At 42.0% G+C, this 12,831-nt stretch overlaps 1 protein-coding gene across 2 annotated transcripts in view; it reads left to right on the top strand.

Moving 5' to 3' along the window:
* The window catches only part of Slc4a4 (solute carrier family 4 member 4), a 397,249-nt gene that overhangs the window by 108,223 nt on the left and 276,195 nt on the right, over positions 1-12,831 (top strand). For both annotated transcript variants that reach the window (XM_055596036.1, XM_055596044.1), the window contains exon 2: positions 516-589. In XM_055596036.1, coding sequence (XP_055452011.1) covers positions 516-589 — 74 coding nt within the window. The remainder of the gene's footprint in view (positions 1-515; positions 590-12,831) is intronic.

Below are 12,831 nucleotides of genomic sequence, written 5' to 3'. Positions count from 1 at the left end.
GTGTGTGTGTGTGTGTGTGTGTGTGTGTGTGTGTGTGTGTGTGTGTGGGTGTGTGGGTGTGCTCGTATGGGGGTATACATTTTATGCAGTGGGTGTTTAAAGAGCTAAGCACTGAGTCTGGATTTCCACAAACGATCGTCACGAGCACTCCAGACACACCAAACTTCCTCTCTTGGTATTTTTTTTTTTTTTTAAATTTTGTTTTCTCCTTCTGCAAATCCCCGGAGGGAGAATCCCCCTCAACACCCAGCCTACAAGATTGGGATGATTTTCTGTTACCTATCCATGTGGCTACCCGCTCAAGGTTAGAACCGAAGCTATGTGGGGCCAGCGTGTTCTCCAGCACCAGATGAGAAGAGCTGTGTGAAGGAGTGACAGCCACCAAAGGAAGAGGGACTCTGCCCTGCAAACATGAACAACAGCTTGCAGGTTAACCTGCCCAGAAGCTGGGCTGCTTCAAGTGGCTCACTTCAGGAGAAGTCTGAGCATTCTTTTTTTCTTTTCTATTACTACAGGATGGAGGATGAAGCTGTCCTGGACAGAGGGGCTTCCTTCCTTAAACATGTGTGTGATGAAGAAGAAGTAGAAGGTGAGGCCTTTGGGTCTGGGGGAGTGTGTCTTTATATCCGTGTCTCTGTAGATAATGGCATTTTTAAAGTTAAATACTAGATCTTGCCTAGATAATCTCTACATTTTGCTTTAACACAGGAAGTAATTTTAAGAACTCCATCGGACCCTCGGAATTGAATTCAGCAGAGTCTTACCTATTAGATTTTTTTTTTTAAATGTTATTTTAAAACAGGTGCTCGTGTTACTTTTCCATCAGAAATGAATGTTTTACTAGATAATTCCAGGAAGCTGACAGATCTATAGAAATATGATTGTTAGTGCTTTCGACTATTTCTTTTTTTATTTTTATTTTTATTTTTTTAGCATACAGGGGAGAGAAACAGATGTTGCTGGAGGAGAGAATGATAATCGTTGTTGTAGAGAAACAGGTCTAAGCTGAGGGTGATGAGAATGGTTGTCATGGATGAGACTTAGTTAAGAAAATACAGGCACACATTTTCGATGTGAAAGCTCATCAGAATCTCTTTCACTGATGTTTCCAGTGTCTGAAGAGGAGTTCCAGTTTATCTAGTGCCAACATAGTTCAGTATGTGTCCCTTTGACTTACCTCCTGACTTACCAGAAATGCCAGGCGAGTACTCCTTGACTGGTAGTGAAAAGGCAGGGCTTCATTACTATTTACAGAAGTAATAATGTGAAGGCACCAGGAATGTATAGTCTGTTATTGGTATTTAAAAGTATGAGATTTCATATGGCAGTCGGGGTTATAGATAGCATCAAATGGAGCTCACAGATGAGCGATGTGACTGGTTCCTCCTGTGAATGTCACTTGAGAGACAGTTCTGTGCTTTGGAGGCTGTGGACTGACTGGTCCTTTTGGTTAGTGTTTCATGCCTCCCAAAACCTTGGCATAGAGGACCATGGCATTGGGAAGAGGAAAGTGGATATTGTCTGCTCTGGAGCGATTCTTCAAGCAGATGGAACACCAGGTTGAGGGTATTCCTGCTCCTGTGCTACTGGTGACAGCTCCAGGATGGTGATTGCTAGGCTGTTTCTCTTCTTTATTTAGTAAGTTTCTTCTGCCCTGTACTGTGGACAATTGGTGCTCCCTCCGCGCCACCCCCTGCTTCCCCCAACTTAAGCACTTGAAGAAAAGAATTTGATGCCTAAGTTCCTTAGAAAAATGGAAACTGCAGTATTTTCTCTCATATTGTTTTATGGGTTCCTTGCATTTTTATAACATGACTATGGAAAATGTCAAGTTGTGGAAGGCAAAAGAGTAAAACTTTCCTTCAGTGATGAAACTTCATTTCAGTCACTGTCATTATCCCTTACTGTAAAAGGAGATAAAGTCATCAAGTTAGTGCGTAAGGAATAATGTAGGTTTGATTGAAAATTCTATGGTTTGTAGAAGTATTAAAGTGAAAAAAAAAAAACTTTGGGAACAGGAACGTACAGTGTGCCCACATTCTCCTGTGAGAACAGGGCCCTAGCTGAGTTCTCAGGGGATGTAAATCCAGAGTCCTGAAGGTGCTTCAGATCAACAGCATAGTATTGTGGTCAGATTCTTAAAGATTTGGCTAGGAACTATATTTCCTGAATTATTTCCCTTGATTTTCAAGCAGAAAATTAATCTATTGATCACAGTATAAACCATAACATAAACAGCACACAATTCTGTAACCAGATTTCTCTGGGAGAAAACCAGAGGTTTCAGGAAGTGCCTGTTCAGTGTCAGAAGTGTGTTGGTTTAATGGCAACCAAACTTGCACTAGCCCATTCTCATAAGACATCCACATTAGAGTCACCCTTTCATGTTGTGGGCCAGTGCCTGATGTGATCCCACTATTTCAAGGCACACAAAGGTGTCGCCTGTTGAAGACAGGCCATTCAGGATGGTAGTTGCTTTCTGGTAGATTTGATGGAGATTTCCAACAGTGGAAAACAATCTATAGTAGACAAGGTGGAAGTTATAAACTGGCTCTTTCTCTTTCAGTACGCTTCCATTTGGTCCTCCTCTCTCCAAGCTGGCTTCCTTAGGTAGGGTTGGGAGGACTTAAGTGCAGTATTAGTTCTGGGTGGGAGTACAAAGAAGTTGAAACTGACCAGAGTGTGATGGTGTATCCGTGCACCCCGTGACTGACTGAGGAGAGGGACTGTGATTGTCTTGACTTTTGATGAAGATGGCCTTTTAGGTGGGGATATGTTTTTCAAGGTTGTAAGTGCATCTCCTATTTATAATTTCACAAAAAAAAAAAAGTGTTACCGATGGGGAACGACATGCTACTTCCCAAATAGCTGCGTCTTTGGCACACGTAGGCAGGTGTTCTCCTGTGCTTAAGGACTGAGAGTTCAAAGGACAACGAGCTGGAGCACCTTCCTGTCAGTTATCACTTATGTTTCCTTTGACCCCAGAAGTTATTTGCTTTTCTTCTAGGATGACCGTAATTAAAGTATATTACAACACACCTTGCAAAAGTAAGCTAGAAACTTTGTTTATTTTGTAATTACCATAGGTTTTAGTACCTGAGGTCTAGTAGCTATAGCTGCTTAGACATGTTCAGGCAGTGATCCTGAGAATCCCCAAGGTGGGATGCATGGGTTCAGTGTCGTGAGGCCAGAAGAGCTAGGTTCTCTCCCGGCTTCTTCTAATGAGGTTCTTGGGCTGTAGAAACTGGGACCTTAGACTGTGCCCCCACTTCACCTTGTTCAACCTTACTCTCAGTGGGCGGCATGGCACTTACTCCGCCTCCTAAAATCTCAATAGAGACCCATCAGCTGCAAAATGCAGAGAACAAACTGAGTCAAGACAGGAGTCATCTTTAGTTTAAATAATGAACTTATCTGTGCCGCATATATTTAAAGACTTAAACCTTGTTTTCATAAAATTTCCCTCAGTTGTTAATGGCTTAGATGTAGCGTTCCAAAAAGGAAACCAAGTGCCAGTTTCAATTTTGACAATAAATGGAAGCTTTTGGATCCATTCCTTCGCTGGTTACCTTACACTGTGTGCGCCTTTAATATTGTTAATATTGAGCGCCAAGTGTATCAACTTGTAGAAAGAGTTCAGACACAGATCTCAGCTCTGAATCAAAAGGCCTAAGCTTATCCTTGGACACTGCTGTATAGAACTGGTCAGTAGACGATAAATTGGTGCTGCTACAACAGCCTAGACCAGGGGAAACAACTACTTGGATTTGATTTCAAACATAGAAAGAGGAAATTGCCAGGTTTTGTTGGTTAAGCCAAGCTTGAGATAGTTTTTTTTTTTTTTTTCACCAGATGGGAGGAAATTGTATGGACTAAAAAAGAAGTCAGCTTGGAGATGGGTATAGTGGTTGTTATCTATAATTCTAGCTTGAGAAGTGGAGGCAGGAGGAGCAAGAGTTCAAGGGTAGCCTGAAGACTGTGTCTCAAAAAATAAAGCCAGCTTGGATTTTGTAGCTGTGTGATATAAACAGATTACTTAATATTCTCATATTTCGCAATAGGGGAAAGAGCAAACTCCACCTTATCCTTTGAGATAAGGCCTTGGCTCTGCTGGGCTAGGTAACTCCCCAGTGGCCTTGGCAGCTCTCACTTCATGAGGAGGGGCCTGTCCTTAACTTTGAGTCCAGCTAGCAACTCAGGAAACATAAAGAACAGCAAGACAATATGGCCTGAAATGCCTACGTTTCTGAAGCTTGCTCAGTGCTCTTTCAAAGCTGTTAGGATATATTGTGGTGTTTTCCCTCCACTTCAAAGCTGAGCCCCAAAGGAAGTGCGTTCTCACCTGTCAAAGTCAGGAATAATCCTAGAAATTCCACTGTCCTCTGATGGCCATTAAGAAAGAGAGTATTGTTACAAATTCTGGGACTTCTCATGAGGGCTTTTCAGGGAAATGCATTTTTGGAAGTGTATGGCAGTATTTGGGACAGAGTTCCCAGTCACCAAATATCAGTTAAAACAAAGGACACATTCATCAATGTATAATATGAATTAAGTAAAGCATGTGCAAAATTATATGGTTCTCATATCTCTGCTCACATTTTTACTTAGTATTTCATACTTAGTATTTACAATCAAGTGGTATGATATGGTCTCTGTCTTTTCTTTGGTGTCCTGTTTGATTTTTACAAGGATCATTTTTAATTTTATATTGCTTAGATATTTGGAGTGATAAGAAAAAGCAGCCACCGAACCTTCTCTCTCTAAGCCCCTCTGGTTCTATGTTCTGAAACAGAGAGACTGAAATGGTGAAATGGTGGGTTTTGTCTTTTTGGAGGTCAGGACCTCAACATTTTACAGACATGAAATCATAATGACTCAAGCTTGTCTTCCCTACAGGCTATTGTGATGCTCTGTTTATACATACTGGAGGAAGGTAGTGTTCTTAAAAAAAAAAATGGGCCTGGTAGACATTTCCTAATAATTAGAGTGGTCAAAATGATAATTGCAGTGAAGGAGTGAATGAAAACCTATCGGATGGGACAGGAGGGGCCACGTCAGGGCTGGGGCTATTCTGAGCTCTGGCCCTAAGTGTCCGGTTGCATTGTGCTGGCCTCTTCTGTGCTGTTCACTCTAACTGCTCAGAAACAGTGTGTACAGAGGAAACACTTGGGCAAAGACTGCTGAAGGAAAAGCCTTCTTAACAGAAACAATGCACCGCCACATTGGAAAACCTTAAAGAGACACGGCAAAGCTTTAAATGTTACTCCTTGACTAGCAGCTTGGTCCTGCTCCCCTGCAGCATGAACCCTTGTAGATCTTTTCAAATCCCTCCTGTCTATCTCCTTTGGTCTCAGCTAACCACTCCCCAGAGGCCCTAAAGCCTATAGCTCATATCTCCAAGGCTGCCTAACACCTCCTGCTGTTAGAGAATGGAAATCTTTATCCCCAGATTTTGTCTCCAGTGAGGAAATCTGATGTGGTTTCATGGGGTTTTGAAACAGGAAACGGGAATCATACCTTCCCAGAGCTTTCCTCTGTCGAGAATTCCCTGGTAATATGTTACCCCGACTAAAAGCCCCTTGAAGCCATTTCCTGCTCTAAGTGTTGACATTCTTTTATGGCAATAAGCCTCAACAAATTGAACTTGGTACTTTGTGCTTTGCAAGGATTCAGACATTCTGAAACGGTACTCTCAGGTCAATTTTGTCTTAGATGCAGCTTTTTATCTGGTCATGTTAGTGAGATGTTTCATATTTACTTTGGGAGTACCTACCGTTTGCTTTCATCTCGTGCTGCTAAACTAGAGTCGTTAAGCATCGGTTGGAGAATAAAATTCCAAAACTGAATCCTGTTACCGAATCATTGCACCAGTGAAGGAAGCCACTCTAGAGCAGAGCTTGAGTTTGTGTCTCCATTCAATGGAAACAGGGAAGCATGCTTTTTATAATACAGCGTGTGATAATTATCACAAACCGTTATGCCATTGATACACCTGGCAGTAAGAAGAGTAAGAATCTTACCCAGGGTCCTCCTTCTTGCTTAGAAGTACAGATTTTAGTATGTTTATCCTATATTATGTGTCGAATATCCACTTGTGAGTATATACCAGGTGTGTCTTTCTGCTTCTGTGGTACCTTACTCAGGATGATCTTTTTTTAGAGCCATCTATTTGCCAAAAAATTTCATGATTTCCTTTTAAAATTATTATTATTATTATTATTTTACAATTTATTCATTTTGTATCCCAGTTGTAAACCCCCTCCCTCATCTCCTCCCTGTCCCACTCTCCCTCACTCTTCCTCCCCTATCCCGCTTACCTAGTCCACTGATGGGGGAGTCCTCATCCCCTACTATCTGACCCTAGCCTATCGGGTCCCCTCAGGACTGCCTGGATCCTCTTCCTCTGTGGGCTGGCTAGGTTGCCCCACCAGGGAGAATGGATCAAATTATTATTTTTTTCCTTGCGGAACATGCATGTGAAATCTTGAGCATCCCATCTGGCTAACTAATACATTTAAAGAAGTAAGAAAATTCATAAAAGTGAAATAGACAGTTAACAATAATCAATTATATATTTCTTAGCTCTTTTAAACATTTTTTTGTCTATATAATACACATTTTCCCTAACATCATGGGAAAGTTCACTGTAATCTCTTAAAAGCAGAGTTTCTGAATCTGAAAATAAAATACAGCTGACGCCGCATACTACAATTATGAATAGCATTGTTCATGGCTCTTAGTTATGGAACACCTGGTCTTGCTGAAACATGGATGTGAAAGCCTTTAAATAAAATGGATTTAGAACTGAAAATTCAAACAAGAGGAATAAGCCTAATTGTATAACATGATAACATTAAAGAAAAATATTATATCAGTAACATTTTTTAATTAAAATTTTATTTTTAATATTAATTACAGTTTATTCACATTTCTTTGCTTTTAAAGCTGAGTAGTATTCCATTGTGTAAATGTACCACAATTTCTGTATCCATTCCTCTGTTGATGGACATCTGGGTTGTTTCCAGATTCTGGCTATTATGAATAAAGCTGCTGTGAACATGGTTGAACAAATGTCCATGTTGCATACTTGAACATATTTTGGATATATGCCTAGGAGTGGTATAGCTGGATATTGAGGAAGCACTATTTGTAATTGTCTGAGAAAACACCAGTTTGATTTCCAGAGTGGTTGTACAAGTTTACATTCCTACCAGAAATGGAGGAGGGTTCCGTTTTCTCCCATCCTCTCCAGCATGGGTTGTCACTTGAATTTTTGATCTTCATCAATCTAATGGGTGTAAAGTGAAATCTCAGGGCAAACAGGATAGACATTGAAAGAGGGAGAAAATAGGGAGCAGGACAGGAGCCTACCACAGAGGGCCTCTGAAAGATTCTACCCAGCAGGGTATTGAAGCAGATTCTGAGATTCATAGCCAAACTTTGGGCAGAGTGCAGGGAATCTTATGAAAGAAGGGGGAGATAGAAAGACCTTGAGGGGACAGGAGCTCCACAAGGAGACCAACAGAACCAAAAAATCTGGGCCCAGGAATTTTTGCTGAGACTGATACTCCAACCAAGGACCATGCACAGAGATAACCTAGAACCCCTGCACAGATGTAGCCCATGGCAGCTCAGTCTCCAAGTGGGTTCCCTAGTAAGGGGAACAGGGTCTGTCTCTGACATGAACTCAGTGGCTGGCTCTTTGATCACCTTCCCCTGAGGGGGGGGGCATCTTTACTAGGCCACAGAGGAAGACAATGCAGCCAGTTCTGATGAGACCTAATAGGCTAGGGTCAGATGGAAGGGGAGGAGGACCTCACCTATTAGTGGACTGGGAAAGGGGAATGGGGAGGAGAAAGTAGAGGGAGGATGGGACTGAGAGGGGATGAGGGAAGGGGCTACAGCTGGGATACAAAGTGAATAAATTGTAATCAATAAAAAATTAATTAATTAAAAAAAGAGTAAGAATGTTTTTAGAGTGAGGAGAGGCAGAGGATAAAGAACTTGTTATTGAAGAGTTTGAGGCCCTGAGCCTGATTCCTCAGAACCCTGGACTTGGGGTGATAGGTGTCCGTAATCACTGTGTTGCTATGGTGAGTTGGGAGACAGAGGCAGGAGTATTTGTAGAAGTGGATAGGCCAGCTAGCCTGGTGTACATAGTGGCACACGGTAAGGAGACCCAGTGCCAAGCAAGGCAGAAGATGAGAGCTGACACCTGAGGTTGTCAACTTACTTCCAAATGTGTTTCTTGCCATGTGAATACTTGCATTCACACACACACACACACACACAAATTATTATCTTTCTAAAAGTTCTAGATAAGACTGAGTGCAGTCAGGCTGGTGTGGCCTTACACATCGTTCTGAAGATTTTAGTTGGCCACAGTGCTGTTTTGCTTTCTCAATTCATTTCCCCCAACACCCAGCCTTTGCCCTCTTAGCTGTGTTTCTCTGCCGCTTTCTCTATTGGAGAGATCAAGAAAGAATGGCCAAGTGAAGTTTCCCAAGGACTACCGTCCGCTTCCCTTTGGACTCATTCTGTTTTCCTTTCAGCTCTGGATATTAGATTTAATGTTCACAGTTAGACTGCTGATATACCTTGTCTTTAGTTTATTAAATTGTCTCATTTTCTAGGAAGAATCACATCACATTGTCTATGCACCCAGGGTAAACAGCTTGCCCATTGTCCTCTAAAGCCTGCAGTGTTTTCCCCTGGAACATAGAAGTGTTCTGGTGCATAGTGTTCTGGCAGTGAGGAGGATGTGTGAGTGGAACACGCGAGCATACCATATGAGCGCTCACAAATCTTCCACTGCCCCAGTATAGACTAGAATAATTTTGTGTCCTATGTGCTACTATGTGATTTAGGTGCCAATTAAATGAGACCATGCAACAGTATAGAGGTACTATGTATTCCTGCCTGAGCTAAGTACTTCTTTGTTTTTAATCATTGCAAAAATTTTGATGGGGGGGGGTGATTAAAAGCTAGGCCTGATGAGTATAAGCAGAGGAAGACAGGACTAAAGATCAGCTGAGGTCTTTTTGTTACTGCGTGAGCTTGTCTCTGTTTTACTTTACTCTTTGTCTAATTCCGAAAGGACTGGGTTGGGAGCCTGTCGGGACAAGGTTCATAGGAGGTTCTGTACGCTGCGTCCCGACACCACTGATTGCCAGGTGGGATGACGGGTGAAGGTAGAGAGGGTGGCGAGTGACACCCATTGAATCAGCAGTATAGGTGACTTAAATAATTTCTTTCTCTGAATAGCGAGAAGGCTTTTGAGTCTGGTAATTGCTTTTACCTTTCACAGGGTTGGAATGAGAAGATAGCTGTCCTAAGATACTCAGTGGCTTCACCTTTAGACTCCGATGATTTCGAAAGAGTTCCGCTAGCTGTTATTTTACTGAATATTTTCAAGGCTGAATGCTCGGTACCTTTTACCAGGCTGAAACATCTGGAAATAGAAATAAGGGTGAAATTTCAGTAATATCAGCCAATAAATCTCTTGCAGAGGATCAGACTTATGTATTTATAGGTTGTTTAAGTCATCACTCAAGTCCTTGGCGGACTATTAAAATTTCACTAAGAAATTCGATTTGTACTGCAAAATCAGGGAAGTGTTTTTGACGTCCAGTGAAGGGCTAATTGAATCCAGAGGATGTGTGTGTTGGGCAGATTTGATCAGTATCTGATTATTCAGGGCTTTACCTGCTTTGATTCAGTCAGTGCTGTGGCTTGGAGGACATGGTGGTGTAACGGGAGTATCTGGACCTGTTTCTGTTCCTGCCTGTGCACGGTCTTTTTTGGTGGTGACATGATACAAATCATCAGTGCAGATAATGGCTGATTTCTTTTCTCCTATGCTTCTCAGATTCCTGGTTACTTTGCTATTTGTAGCAAACCACTGTGAATTACTTAATTTGCAGTTTCTGTGATTTCCCCTTCACCCCGTTGTTTATCTGTGTTTTTTTTTTTTTTTTTTTTTTGGTTCCCAGTGCCCCCCCCATACTTGGCAAGCATTCTACCATGGATCTTCATCCTGGCCCTCTGAGGAATCTTTTCTTTTCCATTTTTTTTTTTTATAGATAGAAAGAAATACCATTTATAGCCCTGTCCCCTGGGTTTGCTAAAAATACAAGTAATGACATGTGAAATCTTGAAGATGAACCTTATAATTTTAAGGTATTACCTCCTGCAGATGTAAGCCTGGTGTGAAATTTATCTTTCTGCTCAACACGATCTCACCAGTGGTTGCTATGACTGCAGAACACCCCCTGACTGAAGTGGAAATACTGATATTCAATAAGTTGTTGATTAATACCCATCTTAACTCTCTCTTCTGGGGTTGTAACTGAAGGGTAATGCTTCCACCCTTTCAGCCTATTGAAATGACAAGAGCAGTTGCATGGATCAACCTTAGTACTGTTAAATGTGAAACATATTCCTACCTGGACGCAGTTTCTGATCAGCCAAATAAAGTAGGCATTATTTAAGAGCACAACTTTATTAATATAATAATTTGGAGATTGTACCATATACATGGGTGAGTTTTCATACCATATAGGTGAGAACTCAGGGGAGATATCTCGTGGGATATAACGGAGACCTAAAGGATGGGCAGGACTTGGCTACCCATAGGTTGAGAGGGGAATCCAGGGCAGGCATGTCTGTAGATTTGGAGGAGAAGAGACATGCAAATTGGAGAAACAGAAAATAGGTTAGTGTGCCAAATCATGACCAGGCAGATAATGGTCTGAAGCAGGCGAGACCCAGATAATTTGTTGCATTTATTTATTTATTTATTTATTTATTTATTTATTTATTTATTTATTTATTGCATGATGTATGATGTATAGGCGTGGATGTATTCATGTATATGTACCTGTGTATGCATGTGTGTGCATGTGAGTGGTATGGGGGGGTAGAGTTCGAGGTTAGCTTCCCCTGCTGTTCTCTACCCTATTTATTTATTTTTTTCTTGAGATAGAGTCTCCCACTTAACATGGTCTTCAACATTTGGCTAGTCTGGATGGCCTGGGAACTCTGGGGATCTGTTTGTGTCTGTCCTTCCTGCCCCCAGTGCTGGGATTACAGACACATGTTCCTTGTCTGAGCTTCACATGAACGCTGGGCATCTGAGCTTAGGCCGTCATGCTTGCACAGCCAGTGCTTCTACTACTGAGCCATTTCCTCAGTTATTGAAGTCAGAGTCTCACACTGTGGCCCGGGCTGGACTGGAGTTCACTATGTAGCACAAGCTGGCCTTAAACTCATGGCAGTCTTCCTGCCGCAGCTTATAGGTATGACACAGCAGGCCTGTTTTTGTGACCTTTTATTCTGATGAAAGTTTGGGATTCTGTTGAGCATGTTGGGAGCATGTGTAAATGGTTTTAAGCCAAGAAGTGACAAGTGACATTTTGCAAGAAGGGTTCTTTTTGGCTGTTGGATGGAAGGAACTCCTCAGGGGGGCGGTGCTCACAAAAGTCTGATTGAACTGAGAGATGATTTTGTGTTGGCCAACTGGGGACAAAAGAGTTGGAGAGGCATGGCTTAAATCCCCAGGACTTACGGACGTATGGGTGGATAGATGGGTGACTGCTATACTGAATTCTTGCCACGAGCTGCTAGGAGATCTTTTGCCATTTTGTAAGATGATTAAAACTGGGTGGTTAAGGTGGTGGCTATGATAGGATCTCAACCACTTGAGTCTGTTCACTACCTGTGAGATACCCATGTATAACAGTGACATAAATCGTCGTCTGTATAAGCTAGAACCAAGAAGAAAGCTCAGGGATGGAGATAGTAACCTGGAAGTCCTAGTACATTACAAGAATGATGACAGGAATGATGACACTACTTTAATGGAGAACATTTAAAGTCTTAGGCAGACATCCTGCATATCAGATATTTACATTATGATTCATAACAGTAGCAAAATTACAGTTATGAAGTAGCAATGAGATAGTTTTATGGTTGGAGGTCAACACAGCATGAGGAAGTGTATTGAGGGATCAAAGCATTAGGAAGGTTGAGAACCACTGCCCTAAGGCATTGGTGGAAAGCGGTTAGCTTTTCCTTCTGTATATTTAGTCGTACTTGACTCTTTTAAATGTTTGGAATTTTATAGAATTTACATAAGTAGAAGGCATCTTACAAAAGATCCAGCTTGATGATTTTACCATTCAGATGGCTATACGAGCCTGAAAGAAGTGGAAGGAATTTGCTCCAAGCACTGGGTAGTCATCGGAGTAACCAGGATGACTTTCTTGGTCAGTGTTCATTACCAGAGGGTATGCTGTGCTTGTTCCCTCTGCAGGGGAGAGGATTCTGTGGCCTGGCAAGTCTGCCTCACCTGGGGGAAGTAATCGAATAGCAGGCAACAGAGTTTATGTCAGAGACAGCCTCTGATCCCCTTACTAGGTAACCTATATGGAGACTGAGCTGCCTATTGGTTACATCTGAGCAGAGGGCCTGGGTTTTCTCCATGCATAGTCTTTGGTTGGTGCATCAGTCTCCTCAGGGCCCACTGGGCCTAGATTTTGTATTTTATAGATATGTTGGATGGGAGTAGTTATGATGGACAAATAGCATAGTCATGGAGAACAGGGAAGAGGCCCTTCTGTAACCTGTGCAACAAGAGTAGTGCCTTTTAGCTGGGCATGGTGGTGTACACCTTTAATCCCAGCTGTCGGGAGGCAGAGGCATGCAGTCCTCTGTGAGTTCGAGGTCAGGCTGGTCTACAAAGTGAGTCTAGGACAGCCAGGGCTACACAGAGAAACCCTGCCTCAAACAAAACAAAACAAAACAAAACAAAACAAAACAAAACAAAACAAA

Source organism: Psammomys obesus, unplaced genomic scaffold (assembly GCF_907164565.1).
Source record: "Psammomys obesus unplaced genomic scaffold, mPsaObe1.curated_primary_1811, whole genome shotgun sequence".
Classification (NCBI taxonomy): Eukaryota; Metazoa; Chordata; class Mammalia; order Rodentia; family Muridae; genus Psammomys; species Psammomys obesus.
The sequence above is the reverse complement of the archived record's forward strand: the minus strand, read 5'-3'. Positions and strand labels throughout refer to the sequence as shown.